Below are 25,800 nucleotides of genomic sequence, written 5' to 3'. Positions count from 1 at the left end.
TTGGTTTGCAGTATGGAGACTTCCCACCGGCTGCATACAGATAGGCACTGTGCCTGCCGAAGCGAGGAGGTGACGCAGCTGCTGAGGAGGAGCAGGGACTACGCCTTCAGTGTACTTACAGCTCGACATCAAGGGGACCAACATCGTGATCAGCGGAGAGAGGGTGGAGGTGCCAGCTGGGCTCCCAGTCGATGCCCATGGACGCAGCAGTCCCGAGATCAAGCGATGCCCTGCATGGGGGCCGTCTGCTGCCCAGGACCCTCTGGAAAGTGTTGAAGATCAAGAGTGTTACTATGAGGGCTGGGGTGAGCCTGACCTTGGCCACGGCACCTCTCATGTGTGCAAGTTGGACAGTGAATCCGAGAGAGCACCGGAGAATCTGTGCTGGAGAGACGACCGGAAGTTGTGCGGAAGGCCAAAGGAACAAACCGCCCTGTCCCGGAAGAAGCACAGCCAGAGTGCTCCTTAGAGGGCAGGGGACAAGGGCATGCCCTTCATCAGGGAGGCTGGTCCCTGGAGAAGGACGCCGTGCTTGGCAAGGCAGGGAGGGAGGCGATGAGAAAGAGGAAAGAGGAAGGCCTTTACGGCCTGGACGGACACGGCGGCTCCAGCGTCACAACTGGGAGGGCGGTGCAGGACGTCGCGATGCCGTCCTGAGAGTCGCGAGGAGTCCGAAGGGACGGAGCGGATGGCATCTTGTGGCAGCGCCGACTGCCTTGCCGACTGAGGCCTCATTGGGGTGCTTCAGTTCAGCGGATGGCGGCCCTTATTTCTGCCCCCGTTTATCCACTTGACGAATCTCAGCATCTGCTGCTGTCCTCTACCCACCTCGCTCTGCTCGTACCGTCTCTGATTGTCTTCCTCCCTGGGTTTAGTGCCCTTCCTTGCCTCATCCCTCAGTCGGAAGGGCCGTCCATTCTGTCTGCTGGATGTCAGCGTTGAGGCTCCTTCCCTTCGCAGTGCAGCTCCGTCCCCGCCCTGCATGCGTTGGTGGGGTCTTGTCGCGGCTGTTTTCTTTGGACGGTTTCATGACCACTGTGGACTCTTGTTGGGTTCATTTCCAAGTACTTTGCAGCCCCTCCTGGGGCCCTGCATCCGCTGCTTCTGCTCTGAGTTGCCTGCTCCAGCCTTAGCTGCCTGGCCTGCCTTCTTGCCAGGTCAGCCTCCTGGACTGTCCCCCATGTCCCTGTGGACGGCCAGGGTTTCACTTTTGTATGTGGATCTCAGCTCAAAGGCTGCATGTGCTTGGTTTGGTTTCATTTCTTTTATAAAGTTTGCTTTTGCTAAAAGACACACAGCAAAACTGAGCCTTGGCCCATAGCTTCTCGATGTAATGGTCAGTGGCATCGGTCGCTCGAAAATCCTGTTCTGGTTGTCTCCCTTGGGTTGACTGGCTATCCTGTGCGTATCCCCCTCCCTGCCTCCTTACCTCTGCTTCACAGTGTGGCCCTTTGGTGGTCTGTGGCTGGTGTGTTTTTGAAATGTAGTACTCACCTGTGACAGTCTTTGGTGCTTTGGGCCAAATGTCATCTTAGGGTAAAGAGACCTGCTCACAGTTGAAAATAAGGGCCCTGGCCTGGGGACGCCCCCAGCTCAGTAGGCCCCGTCATTCCGGGTTCTTTCCGCATCCTAAGTTCTGCCCACATTTCTTCCTTCCCTCTGTGCGAGCCTGCTGTGCATATTGCCGTGGAGGTGGGGCTCCCTGCAGCCCAGCTCTCTTCCGCTCCTTGGCTTGCATTCTCTTGCTCTTGCTCCTGCCCCAGGTGAATCAAGGCCAAGTGTCATGTCTTGAGGTGCTGCTCCTAGCTGTTAGGGCCCCTGGACACTGTGCCCTACCCTAAGAAGAACATACATGCAGGGAGGAGACCTGTGCCCTTTGATGGAGCCGTCCCAGGAGACCCCAACCTGAGAGTCAGTCCATGGTTTGTCTCATCAGCCTTTGCTTCTGCAGCTCCCATGCTGCTACTGGGCCCAGCCCAGCCCAGCATCTCTCCGTGCGCCGTCTCCTCTGCGCCCGTGGTCTCCCCTCTGTGCGCACTTCTCCCGGGCTGCCCGCTGTTGCAGTGTTTGGGTTTTTGAGACGTGAGGTGAAGGAACCCTGGGGGTGCTGTGTGGTAAGCACTGGAAGGCGACCCTCCAGCTGGATGGGAGAAAGATGAGGCTGTCTGCTCCCGAGGAGACTCACAGGGGCTGTCTCAGCACCTTGCCCTGCAGACTGCCATGGGGTGGGGGGGGGGGGGCTCACACCCGGTGAGTGAGTGGGTTCGTGCTTGGGCTTGTGTGCTCCCACAGTCCTTAGAGCGGCAGGGTCCCTGCAGAGTTGGAAGGTGTCTGTGAGCTGCTTGGCCAGGGGACTTCTGCTGTTGGTGGGGTCTGGGAGGCGTGACTGTCTCCCACCGTGGGCGCTGCTCTGGGCCTTCACGGAGGATGGTTGGGGCGGCTTCCCTCCACGCTCCCCTCTTGCAGGTGAATCTGAAGATGCGTGAGATCGCTGAGAAGGAAGTGAGGCTCAAGCCGCAACTGTTGGAGAGCCCGGCTCACCAGAAGGTAATGGGCCCCTCGCCAGATGCTTGCTGAGTGGCCACTGCTCCCATTGCTTCTGCCCTGTGCCCTGGGGCCAGCCTCCTGCCTGCCCGCCCACCCACACTGGCTTGGGACCTCCAGTGAGGGGCAGAGGTCTCCTAGCCACGCCACCCCTTTCCTGGAGTTGGCCTGAGGAAGGCCTGGGGGGTGACCAGCACAGGAGAAGTGGCTGGCAGCGGGTCCCAGGGCTGGTGGAGGGGCACGCTGCTCTCTGCCTCCACAGTGTGAGCCTTAGCAGGTCCCCCACCCCCTGTCCTCTGGTGGCTCTGAGGAGTCTCCGCAGCACCCCACCCACCCGTGTGCCCTTTGTGGCCCCAGCCTGTCCTGCAGAGCCAGTGAGGCAGAGGCCTCTGTGTCGCTCTGTCTGGCCCTCGGGTCCCTGGGTGCTGTCCTCTGCTGACCTTTCCTCCTTCCTCCTCCTCCCGCCTCCGCACAGTCTCCCTCCAAGTGGTACTGGAAGCTGGTGCCTGTAAGTGGACGACTGGCCAGCTGTCACCAGTGCATCGCGTCCACTCATCATACGCTCCCCCGCGTCTGTGTCCCCGCTTGTCCTCCTCTGCACACAGGGGTCTCTGCCGGCTGACCGGGCCGCTCTGGTGAAGCGGGGGCCACACCCAGCGCAGTTTTCCTGACGGTGTGTTCTGGGCTGTCCCCGGCCATGGTCAGCAGGACTGGCCCTTTCCCGATAGATACCAGAAGGCCTCACGGGCACTTGAGGGTCCTGAGTGATCTTATGAAGTCCCTGATGCTGATGCCGAGTGTGGCAGGGTCGAGGGTCATAGATTGGGCTGTCTGTTTACCAAGGTGACAGACCGTGAGGGCCCACTATGCCTCTGCCCCGCTCCCTGCTGACCCCTGCTTGCTCTCGGGTCCCCTTTCCATCAGGCTGCCAGGAAAAGGTGGCGTGAGGTCACCATGGTGCCCGGGAGGCTAGGTGTGTTATGCAGGGTTCTCTCCGCATACAAACCTACCTATCCCACTCGGTTCCTGCTCGGCCTGTGGGGAGCGGTAGACGCCACAGCCCGGAGGGAAGCCCTAGAACCGCCGGGGCACCCTCCCTGCACGGTCAGAGCGGTCTTTATTCCAAGATAGCCTTTGATGTTTACGCGTGTCTAATTCAGACACTGACACAGATTTTAAAAGTCAGAGCTCGGTCCCAGCAATGCAAGGGTCAAGGGAGGCAGTAAGTAAACGTGCACTGTTGCCAAGTGCTCTCACGTCTCCGTTGTTGGCTGGAGAGAGGGCTGTCTGGGTGCTGCTGGCCTGCGGTGCACCTGTGGGAGAGGGCGCGTTATTTAGAGCACCAGGGCCACCTGCTCAGCCCAGCCACAGGACTGCCCTCCAGTGGCTTGACCCCTTAGAGATCAGTGCTGTAGAGTCCATTCCGGGACAGAGGGGCCAGCCGGGTGACAAGCGGACGTCCACGGTCCGGCATGGCTGGGCACGCAGGGCTCCTCCCAGCAGATGGGAGGGTTGGCTTCTCGTGAGGCGGCGATCAGGTATCCTGTGACTTCCTGAACCTTCTGTAGCATGGTCAAGGCCCAGGTGGCCTCCAACAGAGGGAGGGTCTCCGAGCAGGAGGGCATGGCTAGAGGCCTCTTGCTTAGGAAGCTTTCTGCCAGTGCTGTCCAGGGCAGATGGGCAGGGGGAGAGCGCCCAGGTCCATCCGGCTGCTGGACCCTTGACGTCCAGAGCCCTCATCCTTGTTCGTGGATAGCCCACCCATTTGCTTCCTGCATGCCGAGTGCTGCCTGCTGTCTGTCTGTAGCCTGGCCTGGCGCGTGCACGCTACCTTGCATGCCGTGCCACTGCCGCGCCACGCCATGCTGTGTGCACGTGGGGCGGGGCGCTGGGAGCAAGTGGAGGCTGAGCTCCGACATGGTCCTAAAGCTACGAGGGCCTCGGAGCCGTGCCCTCGGGAGCCCTGGGCGTGGAGTCTGAGACTGTAGAAGGCTCTTGTGTGGGGCCATCCTGGACTGCCTCCTTCCCTGGTGGCGCCTCGCTTGGGCTGCCGTGTCCAGCTGAGCCTGGGCCCCTCGCGCCATGCCCTCAGCCTCCTCCGTGCCTTGCTTCTTGGCGCTGGTCTCAGTCGTCATGTGTCCGTCTCTGTGACCTTGTGTGACCCTCGCCCGGTGCAGGTCTGAGCACGTGGAGCTTGCCGAGGGTCTGAGACAGATGTGGACTGCCACAGCAGGCAGAGAGACCATCTCGCTCTTCCTCTTGCTGCAGGTCCGCTATCGGCGAGAGCACCCGTCCAGTCGGCACTTACCCCACTTCCCGCTGCTGGAGGATCTGATGAAGGACGGCAGTGATGGTGCTGCCCTCCTCACGGTGGTCCACTACTACTGCCCCGAGCACATGAGGCTGGACGGTGAGTCCTCACGGTGGTCCACTACTACTGCCCCGAGCACATGAGGCTGGACGGTGAGTCCTCACGGTGGTCCACTACTACTGCCCCAGCACGTGAGGCTGGACGGTGAGTCCTCACGGTGGTCCACTACTACTGCCCCGAGCACGTGAGGCTGGACGGTGAGTGGGGAGCCCCGCCCTGTCCTAGCGGTGACCCACTGTCACTGCCCTGAGCAGATGGGGCTGGATGAGGAGTGGAGGGCTGGCCTGCTGTTGACATAAGTAGCCCTTAACCCTCCAGGCCAGTCTCCAGGGAGCATGTAGGGTAGATGGGGTGCTCAGTCAAACCCACCAGCAGCCCCACGGGAGAGGCGCCTCACCATTGGCTCTGTAAAATGACCTGGGCAAATCCAGTCTGTCCCTCTGGTCACAGGTGCCTTCTTCAAGGTGCATCTTAGCAGACGGGGACAGTGCGCCCTGCCAGCCCTCGGCCACGTAGCCAGGGGCTTTCTGACTTCCGACATGCCCCAGGGCAGGACAGGTTTGGCTGAGTCCCAGCATACTGGGTCGGAAACCTGTTTGCAGGTGGGAGGTGAATGCAGAATCCGCCTTCTCCACAGACACCTCCATGCATGACCGGGCAGCAATGTGGACCCCGTGGCTTGTCCGTAGTCTGCAGGGAAGCACTGCTGTCTTCGAGGGAAATATAGGTGTGGGGGGCATGGGGGGGAGGATGTGGGCCTTATACTCGGCTACTGCTCCACAAAAGGGCCAGAAGAGGAGGTCCCAGTCTGCTGGCCCAGCACCTGTGGCCCCAGGTGGGGGCGGTCCCTGAGTAGGGTGAGTCCCCAAGTCTCAGCGGGTGGGGCCCAAGTTCACATCCCGTCAGCTGTAGGAATTCAGAGTGCATGCAGACTGATGCATGCAGGCACTGTCGGGCAGGCAGCCCAGGGGCCCAGGCTGTGAGGACTCAGAGGCCACAGGGGGACCTGTGCCTCAGCAGGTGGACAGAGGGTGCTGTTCTCCCCACCTCAGGGCCAGGAAATGTGTCCTCCAGCCGGCCGGCTGAGGCCTCTGGGATTTCGGGCTACGTGATTCAAAGGGCAAACATAGGAGGCTGTGTGCTAGCTCTGTAAGGAGGGCAGGGCCGCACTGTGGCGTCCAGGGCCATGACCGGTGTTTGTCCAGTGAGGGTGACCCATGTGGGAAGATGTGTGGGGTGTGTTCTGGAGAAGTGGCTGGGCCATGTGCGCCCAGAGAGCAGCACAGGGGTCCTGGAGAGCAGGCAAGAACGGGACAGGAAGCTAAGGTCCTTTCTCTTTCCTCCTCTCCCACTCTGCTGAGGTGGGCACCTCCCATGGCGCCTGTGGGCGCGGTGAGCAGTCAGTCAGCTGTCCAAGAGCAGCCCTCTCGCCTTCTTGGGGGACCCCAGAGCACGAGGCGAGAGTGAGACGTGTGCCTGCCAAGCTCAGTCAGAGCAGTGAGGTCCCATAGGCCCGAGTCAGGCCTTGGGGACCCAAGCTGCACAGGGACATCATCTGGTGGTGAGTCCCCTGCCCCAGGGCTCCCCAGAAGCCAGGACGGGCCCCGCCCCGAGCTCACAGTGCCCTGAGATGCTGTTCAGTAGACACCAGGCCTCAGCGTTCCCCCACAGGCGCCTTGACCACCTGACAGCCAGCAGGTACTGGTGTCCTCTGGCCAGGCTTAGTGACCCCACACTGTCCAGTCCTGCAGTAGCCTCACCATTGCTGCTTGAGCCTTGTCTTACCAATATGACAAGCATGACGTCCCTTTGTCCAACGTCAGCGTGACAGTCTGGCCATTTTTCCCTCTGAGGAGTGTTCCTGCCGGACTTCCCTGTCGCTGCTCCCAGGAGGCAGATCCGAGGGCCCGGGTGTTTGGTGTGCGGGGTGGGACCTGACGCTGTAGTAGCCTGGGTGAGAAAAGATCAGTCCCCAGATGCTTCTAGAAATAGCCGCACTTTCACAGACGCCAACAAGAAAGTGTAGGAAAAGCGAATGGAATGTTTCCAGCTTCCCTGGGAGGCACAGGCCTGGGGCTCCGGCCCCTACCCGCTCCCGTGGCCTGGCTGCGAGGCCCTCCCTTGGGCTCCCCGAAAACAGATGTGTCAGACCTGACAGCCCATCAGGAGTGCTGACTCCTAGGCAACCCCCACCGGGTGTGGTCTGGTCCGAGTGCTGCCCCTCCGGCGTCTGCTGTCCCTGACCTGTCCACCTCGGCCTGAGGCCTTGCCGTGGGGCCCTGGCTTTTCTTCTTCCCTCTGGAGCAGCACCTTGGTCTGGTGGTGTTCGGGTGTGACAGCAGTCAGCTGCCCACCACACTGGTGCACCCAGGACGGTGGCCTCAGTGACCCCTGCTCCGTGGCTGCTGTTGCGTCTAACTAGCTGCTCTTCGGGGCGAGCCTGTGCACATTCCCGTGGGAATGAGGTGTAAGGCAGGGAAACCACAAGGTCAGTGGTCCAAACCACCAGGCGCCCTCTCAGGGCAGAGAGAGGAGGCAGGCTGCTTCTGTAAAAATGGACGGCTGTGTGCTCTGGGCGGAGTCACCAGCACTCGGATGCATTTGAGGGCAGTGGGCTTGGAGCCAGGTCTTGCCCTGTTGCCCGCCTTCTGCTTCCTCCCAGACAGCATCCCCGACGAGGGGGTCTTAGTGAGGATCCTTTGTCCTGGTCTGGCTGAAGTTGAATTTGGAGAAATGTGTGCTCGGCAGCTGTGGGGGTGAGAGGTTGTGGGAGGGTTGGTCTGGGGTGGGGGTGGCACCCAAGGAGCTGCTGCAGAGAGTCATGACCACCACTCTGGGAGAGCCCCTGTCACCCTACCCCATGGAGGGCCGAGGGCACTGCCCACAGGGAGGGGTCGCTGTTACCCCATGTCCAGCTCCTGTCACCCCACCCCGTGGAGGGGGTGCGCTGTGTGGGCATCCACGGGCTGTGTCCTGAGTTGTGCTTCTCCTGGCCTCAGACATCTGCTTGAAGGAGGTGACATCGATGGCCGACAGCCTGTATAACCTCCGGCTCCTGAGAGAGTTCTCCAACGAGTACCTGAGCAAGTGCTGCCACCTCACCTTAGAGGACCTGCTGTATGCACCCCTAGTGCTGAAGGTAGCGCCCCGCTCTCGCCGCCTCTGCCCCTTGGCTGTGCCCCCCCCCCACCTCCCACACGGCTCTGCCCCTGGGCTGCATCCCCACCCCACCTCCTACACGGCTCTGCCCCTGGGCGGCACCCCCCCCCCCACCTCCCACACGGCTCTGCCCCCTGGGCGGCACCCACCCCCACCTCCCACACGGCTCTGCCCCTGGGCGGTGCCCCCCCACCTCCCCCCCGGCTCTGCCCCCTGGGCGGCACCCCCCCAGCACATGTGGCGTCTGCCCTGTGCAGCCCAACCTCATGGTGTTCATCGCGGAGCTCTTCTGGTGGTTTGAGAACGTCAAGCCCGACTTCGTCCAGCCCAGGGACCTGCAGGAGCCGAGGGACAGTGAGTGCCGAGTACCCATTCCACACCCCTGCGGTGCACACGGTGGTGTCTGGGGGCTACGAACACAAAGCCATGTGCCTGGGGTCTGCGAGCATGGTACGTTTGTTTTGCAGCTAAAGCTGTGTTGCACCCCAAGAGCAGCCGGGCCCCTGTGCCCATCTCCAATGCCACCAAGCGCAGCTTCATGGCCAGCCCGGCCCCCCCAAGCCCAGCTGACCCACCGCCACCCACTGAGGCCTGTGCCCGGGCCCACCTGCACTCTGAGGACCCTGACTGTCTGTGAGTTTGGGCCCTGGGCCTTCCCCTTTCACAGCAGACCCACTGCAGGGTGGCGGGTGGGACAGGGAGCCATTGGGGAGGGAGGGAAGGAGGGATGGGTGGGGGGGCGGGAGTGCAGCAGTTAGCTGTGCACCGAGGGGCCCTGTCAGCCACACACACCCACGCCCAGTAGGTGCCACGCCGTGGGCTGAGTCGGCACGCCAGCCACGGGCCAGGGCTTCCTCGGCTACTTTCAGAACTTCGTGGCCTCCCACCCAGGAGAACTCCTGGGGGACAGCCCACAGAGCAGTCACTGCCCTTCTCCCTCGTTGCCTTCTAGTGGAAGAGGGACGTCCACCTTCAGTCCATCTTATCCGTTGCTGCCGCTGAGGCAGAGGCAGCAGAAGACCCTGCAGGGGGACGACGGCCCCGGTGAGTACTGCCGCCCACCCCCACCTGGAGCAGCTGCAGAGCACCCCCTGGGGCCTCCGCAAGAACACGCGCCTCTGCTCACACAACATGTGTACACGCATGCATGTACACGTGTACACGAGGGGCTTCCCAAGTTCGTGGGAAATTCCATTCTCTTTCAGTTCCATTTCCCAGCAGACGTGTCCAGGCCTGTGGTACATGTGTGTGAGCGTCAGAACGGAAGGAGAAGGGTGTCTCCAGACACATGCGCTCATACGTGCCCTGCCCCCACCTCACATGCACACATACCTGGGGTCTCTTGTCACGGGGCTGGTTATCATGTGCATGTGCGCGCACACACATACTTGGGGCCGGGCGATGTCCGCTGGCTGGCAGCACACGCACGTGCATCCACGGCCATCGTCACGATCGCCTCACTTTGTCTGTTTTCTAGTGTACATATGGGGGTGCACCAAAAAAGACAGAATTGTTCTTTCCCCTCAAAGTTATTTAAGATTTGTTTACAAAACAACCTATCACCTTCAAAGTTCTCTCCATTACGCTTAATACATCTGTCATTTCTGCGATTCCGTTCTTGGAAGCATTGTTCAAACTCCTCTGTTTGGATGACTGACAGCCCCTCTCTCATGTTTTCTTCACCTCTTCTCCATCCTCAAATCGCTGTCCTTCCATGTCCCTCTGCATTTGTGGGAACAGAAAGACGTCGCACAGAATGAGGTCAGGTGTGTGGGGCAAAAGAGGCATGCAGTTTTGCCAAAAACTGGCGCGCTGAGATGGCTGCGTGCGCAGGTGCGCTGTCGTGATGGCAAAGCCAGTCCCCCGACTGCCCCAGACCAGGCCTTTTTGGTCGCGCACTGTGACACAATCCCATCAGCACCTCTAACTAGAAGGCTCCTTTAACACTGACCAGGTGGAACGAACTCCAGATGCACTACAAGTCGACAGTATTTTCAGGCATTCAGACCACGGTGTGTCCTCAGTTGACATTTCACCTTTTTTGAGACGGGAGGACCCCTCAGACACTTGAGTTTTCCTCCTCGGAAGCTGTGTTCAACATCACAGCAGTTTTTGCGGCATTTTCCCCCAGCAGGAAAGGAAATGTCTCAGCTGCATGCTGTTCTCCCAAAAAGCGAGGCTCATGCAAAACTGTTTCCATAACAAATCACTGGGAGCAGAGGGAACCTTCCCAGGCAGTGCCACTGGGTGCACTGACTCCGGGCGGGGAAACGTGTCCTAGGAAACCCTGCTCGGCTCAGCATAGTGCCTTTTTCTGGGGGTGCTCCCCCATAGGCATGCACACAACGTGGACTCTTGTCGTCACCCTGGCTGTAGGCACCCTGGGATGGGAGGATGGGTGTCTGTCTGCTGGCCTCGTGTGGCTGAGTCGCGGGCGTTTCCTTGAGAAGCGGCCCTGAGACGGGAGTGGGGCTCACAGTGACCACTCCGTTTCCCCACCTGCAGATCAGAGACACCGGTCCAACTCCCTGACGAGAGCAGACGGGCAGCCTTGTGCTGCGGCCATGGCGTGGTCCGAGATGAAGGCCAGGTGAGTGGGCCCCGCCCAGGGCACCTCCAGGTCCTCGTCACTGCGCACGCGCTGAAGGCGTGAGTCCAGGCCCCTAGCTTCACGGCGCCGCTCCCAGTGGCCGGCCAGCTGGGTGCCTCCAGGACTCTCCTTCTGAGTCCCGGGCACTGACCATGGTCTCTCTTCCCACAGGCCCGTCTCTCAGCCTGCTCCCTTTGCCCTTCATTATTCAGTCGGCGGTGACGGGGACCTGGGCTCTGGGGACAGTGTCAGCCTAGCTCGGTCCATCAGCAAAGACAGCCTGGCGTCCAATATCATCAGTCTCACACCCCAGAACCAGCCCCACCCCCCCATGGCCACCGCAGCCACCAAGACCAACGGGAAGAGCTTGCTGAGCCACGTCAACATGGAGGACGAGGACGAGGAGCTGGTGGCCGTCATCAGGACAGAGGCCACCGCCCTCGGGACTGGTGTGCCAGGGCCAGGCACCTCCCCGCGGGCCTCGCCCAGGGCTCTGGACGCCACCAGCAGGCCTGACGGTTTCTTCTTGGAGCCGCTGATGCCAGCTGTGCTCAGGCCGGCGAAGGAGAAGCAGGCTGTCACCAAGGAGGATGAGCGGGGGGAGGGGCGGTCCCGCGGCCACCAGCCTGTGGCCCGCAGGAAAGCTGCCAGCAGTCACGGTGGCCGGGACCTGAACCGGACTTTTACCCCCATTTCCTCCTCGGAGTTCGCAGCAGGCGTGGATGCCGAGCTCCCGGAGGCGGGAGTCCGTTTGGCGGGGACTCCGGGTGAGGCGTGCGGCCTGCCTCTGGCCAGCGGCGGCTCCCACCCCCTTCCTCGGGAGCAGGCGGCCGACGGCTTCTTCCTGCACGTCGCCAGGGCTGCAGAGGAGCCCGAGGGCAGGCTGGGTGTGCTGTGCTCGCCGGACTCTGAGCCGTGGACGGTCCTGAGGCAGGACTCCGACTCTGACCTGGAGGACGGCGCCGGCGAGGAGGAGTCGGCGAAGCTGCAGGAGGACATGCAGGTGAGGGAGCACGAGGACAAGGACGACGCCAGCGGCCGCTCCAGCCCCTGCCTCAGCTCCGTCTCGCAGCTCAGCGGTGTGTCCGTGGCCAGCGGGAGCGTGAGGATGACCAGCTTTGCTGAGAGGAAGTTCCAGAGGCTCAACAGCTATGAGACCAAGTCCAGCACCAGCAGCTCCCAGAAGACCACGCCCGATGCGTCCGAGAGTGGCCCCGCGCCCCTGACCACCTGGAGGCAGAAGCGTGAGCAGAGCCCAAGCGGGCAGGGCCGGGACCACGCCAGCCTGCTGGCCTCGGAGCTGGCGCAGCTGCACATGCAGCTGGAGGAGAAGCGGCGGGCCATCGAGGCCCAGAAGAAGAAGATGGAGGCGCTGTCGGCCCGGCAGCGCCTTAAGCTGGGGAAGGCCGCCTTCTTGCACGTGGTGAGGAAGGGCAAGGCCGACAGCGGCCCCCAGCCCCTCCGGCCAGAGCACGGGCCCCACAACGGGGAGGCAGCCGTTGAGGCTGGGCCGGGCACAGACGGGCTGCTCTCTGAGACCCGGCTGCGGAAGGAGGGCAAGGTGCTGGAGGAGGGCCTGGGCGAGGTGCTGGACGTCAGCGAGGGTGACTTGTCCATTGAGAAGCTCAGTGAGACCATCAGCACGCTGCAGCAGGCCATCCTGAAGATCTCCCAGCAGCAGGAGCAGCTGCTCACTAAGCCCCCTGCCCTGCCCGTGCTGGCACCCAAGAGTGGCGCCCCGGACCACAAGGGGAAGGCGGCCATCCACTTCCCCGAGCCACTGTCCCCCCCGGGCATGACTGCACACCGCAAGCCCCCACGCCTAGGCCAGGCACGGAGCTCCCGGGCAGGACGGCCCACGGAGCTGAAAGTGCCCAGGGAGCGGCTGCAGGGTACCTCCCGGGGCAAGACCCCAACGCCCAGTGCTGAGGGCCCCCCACACCTGCGGTCGGCACCCGTGGGCAGCCACACCAGGACACCCCCCGACCCGGGCCAGGATGGCCCTGGTGCTGACGGGTGTGAGCCCCCCGATGCACTGCGCTTCGACCCGCACAGACTGCATGACGCCAGCAACCAGCGCGCCCCCAGGGACCCCAACGTCCTGGCCGAGGCGCTAGCTGAGCTCCCAGCGAAGGGGGGTGGCCCCGGGGAGGAGCCGCTGCGTGGCAGGGCCAGCCTCATCCAGGTGGACCTTGCTGACCTCAAGGCGCCCGACGGGGACGGGGACCGGGACCAGGATGGGGAAGTCCACAATGGCTCTGGGGGCCTGGCCGGCGACAGTGACCAGAAGCTCGGGCTCGGCTTCTTCTTCAAGGTACTGGCGGGTGGGGTGGGGGCAGAACATTCTCTCAGAGCAGGGGCCAGTGGGTTGGGATGCTGCCCTCTGCGCGGGGTCTCCTGAGCAGGTGTGCGCAATGCCCACCCATTGCCAGCGAGTCCTCGCCCGCTCACTGCGACTACAGGACCGGGTAGAAGCCCCCCATGTGGGTTTCTGAGGTGGGGACTCTGCAGTGGCTGGTCTATTTGGGCTGCTGGCCAACTGCGCCTCCAGGAACTCTTGGCCACAGTCTTGCCCTCGTGGGCCCCGCCTGTCCTCCCTGGGCACTCCAGCTGCTCCTCCTGGAAAGGCGTCCAGGCCCAGGCGGGGGTGTGTGGAGGGCCAGCCTCTCAAGGTGTCTGTGTGGTCGCCTGTGTTGCGGCCTCACGCAGTGTGCTGCCCACAGCCTGTCCCCACCCCCCTCTGCCCCTGGGGTGCTCGGGTGGCCCCCCTGGTGGCTGGGCGGTGACGCGGCCGGTGACCTGCGGTGTGTCCTGCAGGACGAGCAGAAGGCGGAGGACGAGCTGGCCAGGAAGCGGGCGGCCTTCCTCCTGAAGCAGCAGCGCAAGGCCGAGGAGGCGCGGGCGCGCAAGCAGCAGCTGGAGGCTGAGGGGGAACTCAAGCGGGACGAGGCCCGGTCAGTGCCGCCCTCCCCTGCCCGCCCCGCAGCGCGCCGCTGTTCCTGCCGTGGCATGGCTGACGGCGTGGCCTCTGTGGCAGGCGCAAAGCGGAGGAAGACCGGATCCGGAAGGAGGAGGAGAAGGCGCGGCGTGAGCTCATCAAGCAGGAGTACCTGCGCCGGAAGCAGCAGCAGGCGGCCCTGGAGGAGCAGGGCCTGGGCAAGCCCAAGGCCAGGCCCAGGAAGCCTCGGCCCAAGTCTGCCCACCGCGAGGAGTCGTGCAGCGACTCAGGCGCCAAGGGCTCCTCCACGCGTAAGCGGGCTCTCCGAGGGGTGGTGGGCAGGCGGGCCGGTGGGCAGGCGGGCGGGTGGGCCAGCGCTCACAGCTAGTCTCTCTGTAGCCGACAACCTGAGCCGTGCCCAGTCGGGATCCAGCCTGTCCTTGGCGTCGGCTGCCACGACCGAGCCAGAGAGCGTCCACTCAGGGGGCACTCCATCCCAGCGGTGAGCCAACCGGAACACCGAGCAGGGTGGGGTGAGGGGCACCTTCCAACCTGGATGCAACACCCTCCCACACCCCCGGCCAGCTGCTCGATGGCCAGGACTCTGTGCCAGTTGGCACTGGGATTGGTGTGTCCCACCAGCCTCCTTCCTTCTGGAACATTCCGAAGCCTTCCCCCTCTCTGTCTTGGAATGGACCTCTAGGAGGGCTGACCGCTTAGCTTGGGCTCCTGGGTGTAGCTCAGGCTCTGGAGCTGTCTGGCTCAGCAGGCCCTGCCACGGCTCACCCCTGGTGAGGAGCTGCGTGGTGTGTGGGAATGCCAGACGGCTCTGCCCCAGCCCTCCCTCAGCGAGCACTCTGCCTGCAGCCCTTGGCGAACTGGCAGAGAGCGTGCCTCTTCCCAGACAGTCAGTGCGTGCACCTGCCCCCAGTCACTCTGGACACGCGTGCCCACACGCAGTCTGTGCCTGTGCACTTGCCCACGCCTGCTCATTGTACACCCTCATCTGCCTGGCTGCAGGTGTGTGTGTGTGTGTGTGTGTGTGTGTATGTGTGCACGCGTGCGTGTCTGCGACCACAGCCAGGTCTGCAGGGCTTGAGGAGGGCACCTTCCCTCACAGACTGGGCTCGGACACCGTCGGTGCGAATTCTGTTCCCTCCACCACTCTCCCTGCAGCCAGGGCCTCCTTTCTGAGGTCACTCTTGCATGATACCGGTGGACTGGCCAGGGTCATGCTCAACTGCAGCTCTAGCCCCAGTGCCCTCTGGCTTTGTCCACACTGTCCATGGGAGGGGTAGGTAACCTTTGCCCTGTGTCCATGTGGTTGAAGGCGCCTGATCGTCCTTCTTGCATCCCCCGCCCCCATCCCTCTGCCACAGAGTGGAGTCGCTGGAAGCCCTGCCCACACTGAGCCGGAACCCGAGCAGGAGCACAGACCGAGACTGGGAGACGGCGTCTGCCGCGTCTTCCCTCGCCTCCGTGGCCGAGTACACAGGTGATTGCTGCGCGGGCACAGCATGCTGGTGTGGCTCCCGCGGGGATCGGCCGAGATCCTCGTTGGCACAGCGCAGTGGCGACCTCATGGCCTGGCCTTGGGGACTGGCCGTAGTCTCCTGATGCAGGAACGGGTGTGTTTGCCCCGGGGAGCCGCAGTGCCCCGGCCGGGAGTGGGCTGGGGAGGGGCAGTGTGAGTCGGCTGGGCCGTGGGGCTGTCTGTCCACTGGTAGCTGTCCCTGGAGGCCAGGCTTGGGAATGGGTCCCGGGTCAGCACGCTGATGGCACTCTGGGCCGCCTACGCAGGTCCCAAGCTCTTCAAGGAACCCAGCAGCAAGTCGAACAAGCCCATCATCCACAACGCCATCTCGCACTGTTGCCTGGCCGGGAAGGTCAACGAGCCGCACAAGAACTCCATCCTGGAGGCAAGCACGGGCACGGGCTCCGGGAGGGCCCTTGGAACGCCAGGGTCCGAGGCAGGAAAGGGGGTGCGGGTGGGGCGTGCCGGGCACCGTGCAGGCAGACAGCGGGGGTCCCCTCCCCTGGGTTCTTCCTGGAGCAGTTGCTCATCTACTTAGAGCGTGGTGCACCCACCACGTGCACGCTTCCCACACAGCTGGTCCACCGTTTCCGCCCCCTTCATCCCTGGCCTTCCATAGCAGTGTCTGCTCATGGGCAGAGCCCGGGTCAGCCAGGAGCTGACACCTGCTGGTGGGAAAGGGGCAGCGTGGCGGTCCCTCACACCCCAGGACGTGCAAGCAGAGGCCGACGGTCCCCGGAGGCCGCCAGCAGAGTGGTGCTAGCTGTCGGTGGCGCACTCCCCACACAGAGGGAGGAGAGAGGACGTCTTAGTGGCAGGGATGGGGCTGCAGGGACAATGCTGAGTGACGGACAGACCAGTCGGCGCAGCCTCAGAGAGCAGGCCAGTGTGGGGCCCGCGTTTAGCAGTGGTGCACAGCTGTGAGCAGGTGAACTAGCAGGCCTGAGCGGTGACACAGTCCTGGCAGCTGATGCCACCGGACACCGTTGCGCTTGGTTCTTTGGTTGAGTGGTTTAGGGTCGTGCCTTCCTGGGACAGCCCCGCTAAGGGCCCAAGGGATGACAGCCAGTCTCTGCTCCCCAGAACAACAGAGGAACACGGAGGGCCGGAAGATCAGCAGCAGGAGCGGGAATGTGCCCGGGTTTGTGTCCTGTGGACACGACAGCTCTCTGACCCAAGATTCTGTGGAGGAGGCTGATGAGCAGGGACACGCAGGGAGGGGTCTCATGTTTAGGCCGCTCCTAGGCTCCCAGGGGCTGGATGAACTCCTCCAAAGGGGGTGAAAATGTAAGCCCCCAAAAGCCCCCAGACGTCAACGGTCAGGCGGGAGCCTCAGGGGTGCGCTTATGCTCATTGGTGATGGGGTGCGGTTGTCAGTCCCGAGAGCGTCCCGACGTCTGCACTGCATGTGGGTGTCGTTGCATCCCACAGCAAGCTGACCGTCAGCTGGTCGGAGCATCCAGCTGTGTCTGGAGTCCGGCCAGCCCCCACCCGCTGCAACAGCGTGACACGGATGTCACCACCTCTCCTTGCCAGACTGGCATCCCGTCACCTGCCTGCCGTGATGACCTGTCTGCTCGGTACACTGGCACATGGACCCCCAGAGCCCGTCCCCGGCACCCTGCGGTGGGACCTTGTGGTGGAGTCATAGATGGACCCCTGTGCACAGACCGCGGTTGTCCATCCACAGTTGTCCCTGGGGTGGTGGACACTCGGGCTCTCCCACATGTGGCAGCTGCGAAGAAGGCCGCTGTGCTTGTCCACGGCCAGGGTGTGTCAGCCTCGGCTGATACCAAGCAAGGGGTTAAGTAAGAAGTCTTTTCCGCCTGAGAGCACCCTTGTCTTAGGCTTGTTGGGTGCCATGGGGGAAGAAGGACTGAGGTGTTGGGGCTCATAGCGGGTGTTTCACAAAGAGAAAGGTGGGCAGTGAGGCCCGCACAGCACGTGGACAGGACAGCCACCCCCTGCGTTTCAGCGTCTCTGGGACAGCAAAGAAGGCTGAAGCCAAGGGGGGGTGGAAAAGCCACTGCTGTCCGTTGCTGCCGTGGCCTCAGCAGGACCAGTGGGCACCAGATGGGTGGCATGAAGAGCCTGCCTTCTCACTGTGTCTCAGCCTGGGTGAGGGTACTGAAGGAGATGCTACAGGTCAGCTTGTGACCATGAGCCCAGAGAGCAGGGCGCCATCAGGAACACTTCTGGGGCCAGCGGCATTCAGCACAGAGGGCTGCTTTGTAGGATTCGTACTGGGCCCTGGGAGGACCCGGTCTCACGGGAGAAGCGGAAGTCAACGACGGGCCTCGCACAGGGGGTCCCTGCGGCTCGAGGCTGCGGGGTGGGAACCCTAAACAAGCACATGCCATCCCCCACGGGGACAGAATTCTCAGGGAGAGGGCTCCAGAAACAAACTCATGCCCACCGGCCTGTGCCCGCCCACCGCTGCAGGTCTCACTGGGGGCACAGCAGCGGGGGTGTGAACTGCCACCCCGGTCGTGTGCCGCCGCACCAGGGCTCCCGGGCAGAGGAGTGGAGACGGGGCTGGAGGGTGTTGTGTAGTAAAGGGTGTCCTAGGGGGGTGTTCTCCCTTCTCCTAAGCAGAGCTGCCGGTGACCCGCACCTCTCCCTCCTCAGCCGGCAGCAGGGGCTTGCGGGTTCGGCTCCCAGCCTTCCTCAGAGCAGCCCCGAGAGGACTCCGAGCTGCTGAGGCGCAGGGCCTTGCTCCGCGCCTGCCGCTCAGCAACATGGAGAGGCCACTGTGTTGTCGGGGTGGGCGGTCAGCTGGAGCGGGGTCTGCAGTCTCACTCTCTGCTCTTCCCCCCAGGAGCTAGAAAAGTGTGACGCCAACCACTACATCATCCTGTTCCGAGACGCCGGCTGTCAGTTCCGGGCCCTCTACTGCTACTACCCCGACACCGAGGAGATGGACAAGCTGACCGGCACGGGGCCCAAGAGTGTCACCAGGAAGATGGTGGACAAACTCTACAAGTACAGCTCGGACCGCAAGCAGTTCACCCTGATCCCTGCCAAGACCATGTCCGTCAGCGTGGACGCGCTCACCATCCACAACCACCTGTGGCAGCCCAAGCGGCCGGCCGCACCCAAGAAGACGCAGACTCGCAAATGACCCCGCAGGGCACAGCGCGCTCCCCCCTTGGCCCTCAGCCTCGAGGAGCAGGAGTGTGGGCTGGGGACCTGCAGGCTCTGGGCTCGGGGCAGGGCTGTCCTCGTCCTTGAAGTCCCCCAGCACCGGTGACACAGCACAGTTACTTCTTGGGCCTCCCCTCCCCTCCCCTGCGCAGGCCCTGGGCCAAGCATCTGGACGTCGTGGGGTGCCCTCCCCCAAGACCCCCGTGAGAGCGTCTGCTGCATGCTCGCCTGCAGCACTCAGGGCCGGATGGTTCTCGCTCTTTGCTGCTGGGAAGTCATTGGCTGGGACGGCCAGTTCCCGCGTGCCAGGCCCTCGGGGCTGCTGTGGTGTTGGGCACACGTGTCCACCGACAGCCCGAGGCCGGGGGGAGGTACGAGGTGCTGCGCCCTGCCTGGTGGGCTTCGTGACGACGGACTTGGTACGGTGGACTGTTCTCTCCGCATGCCCCTCCTGTGAGCCGGTGCACCACGGTGCTGGCCCCCTCCTGTCGTTAGTGTGCTCCTGGGCGCCACGCTCTGTTTGGTTGTGTATTTGCAGGCGGCCGTGGAGCTGCCGGCTGGCCATGGGGTGGCACTGCGTCCTTTGGTGTCGGTCGGACGTGCGTGTGGTCGCTGAGTGTGTGTGGACAGGCCCCTCCTGGGCGCCCACCCTGGCACAGGGCTGGGAGGGCTCTGGAGTCACGCCACGGTGTTGGCATGCTTTCTTGGAAGTGCTACTTGAACCCGCCCGCCCTTCAGAGAAGCTGGAGCCGCCTGCCCGCCAGGAGTGACGGCGGCGAGAGGGAGGGGGGTGCGGCCACCGAGTACACTGCGTGCTGTGCTGGACATAGGCCCCGGCCAGTAACCGGTGACCGCTCGCGCACGTGTCCTGATTTTCTCCCAGTTCATACGGTCTGGAGTCTCCCCCATATTTATTTTAAGGAAGCTCTCCAAGGTAATAAAGTCGTTGACTGATTTGCTTTCTATGAGTCGCCGTGTGAGCTGTGACCATTTGCTGTCGGCAGCACCCGTCCCCCTCCTCGCAGCACGTGGTGGCGGACGGCGAGGTGCCCATGGTGCGGGGCTGGGGACCAGGGCTGTAGGAGTGTTGGGACCCTCGGGGGTATAGCGCCCCGATTCACAGCCTGTGGGAGGCATGTCTGCGCCCTCGGTGGCAGCCCCCTCTGTAGTTGGGTGTGCAGCCCACCTGTGTGGGTGGGAGGTGGGACAGTCACAAGGGGACCTGGGCCTCAGCCCCTCCCTGGCGCACACCCATGCCCACCAACACCACACATCTGTGCTGGTGAAGACCGCTCCTCACGGTGCCATCATCCTCAGGGCCACCGCCACCAGCAGCAGAGCTGCCTTGCCCCTGGGCCACACCTGCTCAGGGGGCCCTGTTTGGGGCCTCGCTGGGGGCAGGGACAAGTACAGGGATGTCTTGTTGGGCTGGCAGCAGGGACAGGGGCATTTCTGAATGGCTCCTGGTGGAGTACCCCGAGGGGACCCCAGAAGTCTGAACTATCAACCATCAGACGCACGGGGCCGGGCAGGCAGCCCAGCTTAGCTACGAGAGGACACATGGGCAGTGTGCCTGGCAGTGGGCTTGGAGTCCACCTCGGGCTTTGGGGTCTCATCTTCGGCCTGAGAGTGTGAGCCCTCGACCAGGGGCGGAGGGGCGGACAGAGGCCCATAGTGCCAGCGGCTGGTCCCCGGGAGCTGTCTCCAGGGCTCAGGCAGAGAGAAGCCCCTTGGCACCAAGCCCACTGGCTCTGCCTGAGGACGGGCGCTGGGACCACTGCCTGCCCTCAAAGGGACTGGTTAGACTGACGAGCCTGCCACGCAGCAGGCAGACATCCAGCTGCGCCACACAAGGTCCCACCGTGGGGTCTGCGCGCTCGACGCAGTGTCCTCCCACCCCCAGGCCCCACACCCGAGTCTGCTGTGAAAGAAGGGAGTCGTATGGAGCCATCGTGTGTGAAGAAATGGCCCCCTGTGGGCGTGAGTCAGACGCCTGTGAGAGGCGTGAGGGTGGATGTACTGTTGCGTCACAGCCACGTCATCTCCGGGAGGTCCTGTGCCAGCCACAGGGGGGCGGCTTGGGGTAAGGGAGGGCTTCGGGGTGGGGGTGTTGGCCGCATCAAGCCTTGGAGTGGGGTGAGGACAGCGGGGGTCCGGCAGCCCTCTCCACCCCACCCGCCCCCAGTCCTCTTCCCAGCTCTGCAAACACAGGCGCTTCAGGTCTCAGGACTCGTCCCTAAGTGTGTCTGAGCATCTTGGGGTTTTGTTTTACGTTAAAATATTTTCTGTGTGACTGCTGGTGTAGAGAGCAGACCAGCAACTTCCCCACTTGTTGTTGGGTGGTGGGCATGGCGTCTTTGAGCCAGGCAGCCCTGCCACCCCTCCCCACGTTGGTATCAGCACATCGCCCTTCACGGGCAGCTTTGCTGAGCCTGGCTGTTCTTGTCTCCTTGACCCCACGGGGACCTCCTTCAAGGGCACAGTGCTCAGCTGCCGCTCCTTACTCTCAGGCTGCACGGTGGTTTGGGTTACAGAAGACGGGTGCATTTCTGATTTCAGATCTCAGGGCGCTACTTCAGGGGTGTTTGCCCAGCGTCCGTGGCGCCAGCACGTCTGGACCCCTGGGTGTTTGAGACCCGGGACTGCCTTTTGCTTTGATCTGGGATCAAAACCTTCTGCGTTAGAGGGCCAGCCGAAAGGTACTGCTACAGGTACTGCTCTCGCCTTCGCGACACAAAACACTAAGGGGAAGCTGGGCCCTTGGGCTCCTCCCTCAGACTCGCGTGTCTCCCACCCTTTTCTCACGCAGGCTGTTTGCCTTGACAAGCTGTCCCCGGTGAGCCCCATAAGTGTCCTGGCTCCTTCGGGAATCCAAGGTATCGCCACCGTCCCTTTGGAGCTGACCTGCCGTGGACCTCACTGCCCGGGAGCCCCCGTCTCGGGTGCCCTGGGCTGCAGGCAGGCTTGCAGTCTGCACAGGCGCCTGCTCCACTCACCCTGCCCCGTCACACCTTGCGGGTGTGAACTGCAAGTCTCCTCTACGTGCCCTTGTTGGCCTGGTGCCTTCTCAACGATGACATGAAACAGCGTTCAAGATCCTCTGCGCCGCCGAGAGCAACAAGCCTCCCTGGTCCTGGGGAGGACGTTCCTCTGAAACAGGCACGTCGCGGAGCTGCGTGGGCCACGCAGCACGAGGCTGCTGGCTGGGACTGCGCTGAGGGGGCGAAGTTCTGCTCTCGTTCAAGGGGAGCGTCTCCCCCGTTCACCCTAAGTTGTCACTTCTTGTCACCATCAGTCCGTTTCCAGCTGTGAGATCCCGCAGTCTGAGCACGCACAGCTTGATCATGCTCCTACAGGGTTCTTGTCCAGTGACCCGAGGTCTGCCAGTGACTCCTCCCCGAATCAGTGGGCGTCTCATCTGGATGCCACGGCCAGGTGAGCAGCCACCGTCACTGCCGTGTTGAAAGGTCGCCGACCAGGCAGAGAGCACACACTGCAGCGCAGAGACTGCATTGTGAGTTATTTGAGTGTCTCTCGTGAGCCTCTTCACATCGGAGGGTTGGCCAGCTCCCGGTGCCCTCGTGCTCTGGGGGTGGGCGGGTAGACGCATCATGACTGGTGCCTTACCCAGACTCCTTCAGTCCTGGACCGACGGAGCGTTGTGCTTATGGACCTGAGTGTGTGTTCTCTGACACTGCTGCTGATCTGAGGTTGTGTATTAAGTGCCGTGTGTTGGCAGAGCCAAGGTGGTTCACCTGGAGCCAGAGCACTGGAGCAGATGGGGGGAGATGGGAAAATGTCACCCACCAACCCACCACTTACCCACCCACCCACGCATCTGTCTGCCCACTCACCTAGCCATGTATCCATCTTTCCACCCACCCATCCATCTGTATACCCTCGTCCATCCATCCATTCACCCATCCATCTGTCTACCCTCATCTGTCCATGTATCCATCTGTGCACCCACCCACGCACTCATCCATCAATCCATCATCTAGCCACACAACCACTCTCGTCTATCTATTCATCCATTCTCCCATCTATACATCCACTTAACCACCCATTCATCCATGTATCTATCCATTTATCCATCTACCCATTTATGCATCCATCCATTCATTTATCCACCTACCTACCCACTTAGACATTCATCCATCCATCTGCCCACCTACACACTCCTACATCTATCTCTGTCCATTTACCCACTCATCTATCCTCCATCCATCCATCCATCTGCCCACCCACCCATGTGTCCATCTGCATACATATCCTCCACTCATCCATCTGTCCATTCATCTATCCACCCACCCACTCATCCACCCACTAATTCACCATTCATCCATCCACCCATTCACCCATCCATCCATCTCCCTTGTGCAGCCCACTCCTCCATCCACCACCCTCCATCCGCCGACACAGGCTCGTCTGCCATCTCTATGGGGAAGCAGCAGTGTGGGACATCATCTTTCTTTCTTTTTTAAAAATCATTTTATTGGGGGTTCCTGCAACTCTTGTCACAATCCATCCATCCATCCATCCATCCATCCATCTATCCATTGTGTCAAGCACATTTGTACATTTGTTGCCATCATCCTTCTCAAAACATTTGCTTTCTACTTGAGACCTTGGTATCAGCTCATTTTTCCCTCCCTCATGAACCCTTGATAATTTATAAATTATTTTTTTTTCATATCTTACACCGTCCAATGTCTCCCTTCACCCACTTTTTTGTTGTCCGTTCCCCAGGGAGGAGATTATATGTAGCTCCTTGTAATCGGTTCCACCTTTCCACCCTATCCTCCCTCCACCCTCCTGGTATCAACACTCCGAGCACTGGTCCTGAAGGAATCATCTACCCTGGATTCCGTTTCCAGTTCCTGTCTGTACGAGTGTCCATCCTCTGGTCTAGCCAGATGTGTAAGGTAGAATTGGGATCATGATAGTGGGGCGGGGGGAGGAAGCATTTAGGAACTAGAGGAAAGTTGAATGTGTCATTGTCGCTACCCTGCACCCTGACTGGCTCATCTCCTTCCCGAGACCCTTCTGTGAGGGGATGTCCAGTTGCCTACAGATGGGCTTTGGGGCTCCACGCCGCACTCCCCTTCACAGTGAAGGGGTTTTTGTTCTCTGACATCATCTCATTGCTTGTGGAAGCCTGGGCTGCTGCTGGCTCTCCAGGCGACCCTCATGCAAGCGCCTCATGGGCAGTGGGTGGTGGTCACCAGGAGCTGGTTAAACCCCGGACCCACCCCAGATAAAACAAGCACGAGGAAGACTGCGCCCAGACACCGGCGATGGAGGGCAGCACAGGGCGGCCCAGGTGGAGGCTGCGTAGCTGCAGGCACATTGGGCAGACGCGGATGCACAGGGCCCACCACTGCTCGGGTGGCGCTTCTGTGGAGAACGGCACCTTGCTGATGCTCTGGGGGCCGGTGCATGAGCTCTGGTTTGCCCTGGACAGTGAGGCGCTTCAGGCCCTTGGTCAGCCAGCAACTGGCCACGGGGCCACCCGCATCTCTTCCCACGTGGGCTGTTTGTCTGGTGGCCTTTTGGATGTAGACAACAACAGAGAATCTACAAACACTGCCCAGAAACATCACTGATGAGTGCCCGCCCGCTCTGCCCAGGTGGAGCATGCAGCCGCTGGGCTGCTGGGTCCCTGGCAGCTCAGCCGTGTACCCCCCCCCCCCGCCCTTTAGCTGTCCCTTGCAAGTGTTTCTAGAGGTGGGGTCATCGAAGCCTGCATCAGGTTGGGGCCTCCAGTCCCCAAGCACCTGGACGCACTTCACAGCTCCCATGCAAGCAGGTCGGCGACAGAGGGCCTCGGCGGGCAGCAGACCCAGAGCGAGTACACCCCATGCCCTCAGGATGCAGACTTGTGCCCCTCACCCCGTGCCAGAGCCTGTCCTCCCCGCTCCCCACACTAAGGAGTTTGACTTTAGTTTTGTTATTTCAGAAACCGCATCTCACTGAGAGTCTCAAAGGGGTGGTCGAGAAGGGAGACGGGCCTGACAGGTCCCATCGCCAACCAGCCCCACAAGGTTGCACATGCTTCACAAGCACACCTGTGCCCACACGGGGGCACCTGGCACAGTCCATGTGGGCTGGGACATGTGCATTACCTGCCTGCACACCTGGGTCCTTTCCTACGAGTGACTGACCGCGCGCGTCCAGGCCAGCTGCATCCGCATCACACGTAGGCTCTGTGTGACCTGGCGTGTGTGTGGCCCACGAGTGACCGACTGATTTAGCAAGCCTAGTTCCTGTCTCTGTCGTGGCATGGGCTGGCCACCTGGGCTTGTGCCCAGCGCTCACTGGGGTGGGCAGGACACACTGCTGTCCTCTGCTATCTCAGTGGGGGCCTGGACAGAGGGCACTCCCTGGAAGCCGCCCCACACCAAGGGCAGTGACAGCTTGCCGCTGGGGGAGGGCTACTCTGCAGGAAATCCAAAGGCATTCCGGTAGGTGCAGCTTGTACAAAGGATGCAGCGGACAGTCTCGGATTGTCGGGGCAGACATGGCTGTCCCTGCAGGCAGCCCCTGTGCTGTGTACCCCACCAGCTGGGCCACCCACTGGGTGTCCTCTGCAGGCTCCATGGCCTCCTGTCTTGCCCAGTGACTGCCAGTCCATGTGTCCTGGCCAGGCCAGCTCAGGGTCAGGGATGTGGTGAGACTCCCTCATGCAACTTTATATCTTTCTGCCTCTGGCCAGGCCAGCTCAGGGTCAGGGATGTGGTGAGACTCCCTCATGCAACTTTATATCTTTCTGCCTCGTGTCCCCTGCCCAGAATGGCCAAACAGGACAGGCTGTGGACACAGAAGGTTTGGGAGGGTGCGGAGCTGCAGCAAGTAGGCATCCAGGGAGCCCCAGCCCAGAGCCCAGGGCCCAGGAGGGACATGGGGAGAAGCCAGACCCCGGAGGCCAGAAGGGGCCACTCAAGAACCATGGGAACATAGAGAAGGGCCGAGGACAGTCTTCCTGGACGGGCTGTGGGGGTGGGAGCATCTCAGAGTAGAGCCTGTGAATAAGGGCGGGGGCTGTGGAGGGGGGGTGTCCATGGAGAGGGCAGCAGTGTGGGTAGAGCCAAAGGGGTGGCACAGTGAAGGGGTGGGGCCAGTAGATAGGGGCAAGGGGGCAGTACCCTGGATCTAAGGCCCGTGCAGGAGGCCTGACCACCAGGAGCACCCCCTCTGGCCGCATGGGGTGGGGACTGAGCCCCCAAGGGGCACTGGCTCTAAACACCCAGGGTGGCATTTGGCCCAGCACCCTGCAGCCCGCCCTCTCGCCCCCAGGCACTGCCCTGGCTGCTCGGGACGCAGCACCACTCCACACACACACAGCCCCCGTGAGGTCTGGGCCCTGCTCTGGCGGGGACTTCCTGCCATATAAAGTCCTCCCATGGTGGGGGCAGGGGTGACAGCCGATGTCCACTTGGGCTGCACCCGGGGTCGGTCCTCACCGTGCACTCTGGCCAGAGCCAGGCAGGTGGAGGGTTGAGGAGGGTCACGTCTGAGCT

At 62.3% G+C, this 25,800-nt stretch overlaps 1 protein-coding gene across 7 annotated transcripts in view; it reads left to right on the top strand.

Moving 5' to 3' along the window:
• Nucleotides 1-19,248, top strand: part of CAMSAP1 (calmodulin regulated spectrin associated protein 1) — a 37,831-nt gene extending 18,583 nt beyond the window's left edge. For 4 of the 7 annotated variants that reach the window (XM_075559788.1, XM_075559789.1, XM_075559793.1 and 1 more), the window contains 15 exons: nucleotides 2,467-2,547; nucleotides 3,020-3,052; nucleotides 4,813-4,954; nucleotides 7,915-8,054; nucleotides 8,332-8,428; nucleotides 8,542-8,707; nucleotides 9,027-9,118; nucleotides 10,580-10,664; nucleotides 10,836-12,978; nucleotides 13,482-13,618; nucleotides 13,702-13,913; nucleotides 14,002-14,104; nucleotides 14,982-15,097; nucleotides 15,403-15,521; nucleotides 17,955-19,248. In XM_075559788.1, the coding sequence (XP_075415903.1) occupies nucleotides 2,467-2,547; nucleotides 3,020-3,052; nucleotides 4,813-4,954; nucleotides 7,915-8,054; nucleotides 8,332-8,428; nucleotides 8,542-8,707; nucleotides 9,027-9,118; nucleotides 10,580-10,664; nucleotides 10,836-12,978; nucleotides 13,482-13,618; nucleotides 13,702-13,913; nucleotides 14,002-14,104; nucleotides 14,982-15,097; nucleotides 15,403-15,521; nucleotides 17,955-18,257 (3,969 nt within the window). In that variant the 3' untranslated portion in view covers nucleotides 18,258-19,248. The other 3 variants (XM_075559790.1, XM_075559791.1, XM_075559794.1) reach the window with 3 other exon arrangements.
• The last annotated feature ends 6,552 nt before the right edge of the window (nucleotides 19,249-25,800 follow it).

This window comes from Tenrec ecaudatus, chromosome 10 (assembly GCF_050624435.1).
Source record: "Tenrec ecaudatus isolate mTenEca1 chromosome 10, mTenEca1.hap1, whole genome shotgun sequence".
Classification (NCBI taxonomy): domain Eukaryota; kingdom Metazoa; phylum Chordata; class Mammalia; order Afrosoricida; family Tenrecidae; genus Tenrec; species Tenrec ecaudatus.
The sequence above is the reverse complement of the archived record's forward strand: the minus strand, read 5'-3'. Positions and strand labels throughout refer to the sequence as shown.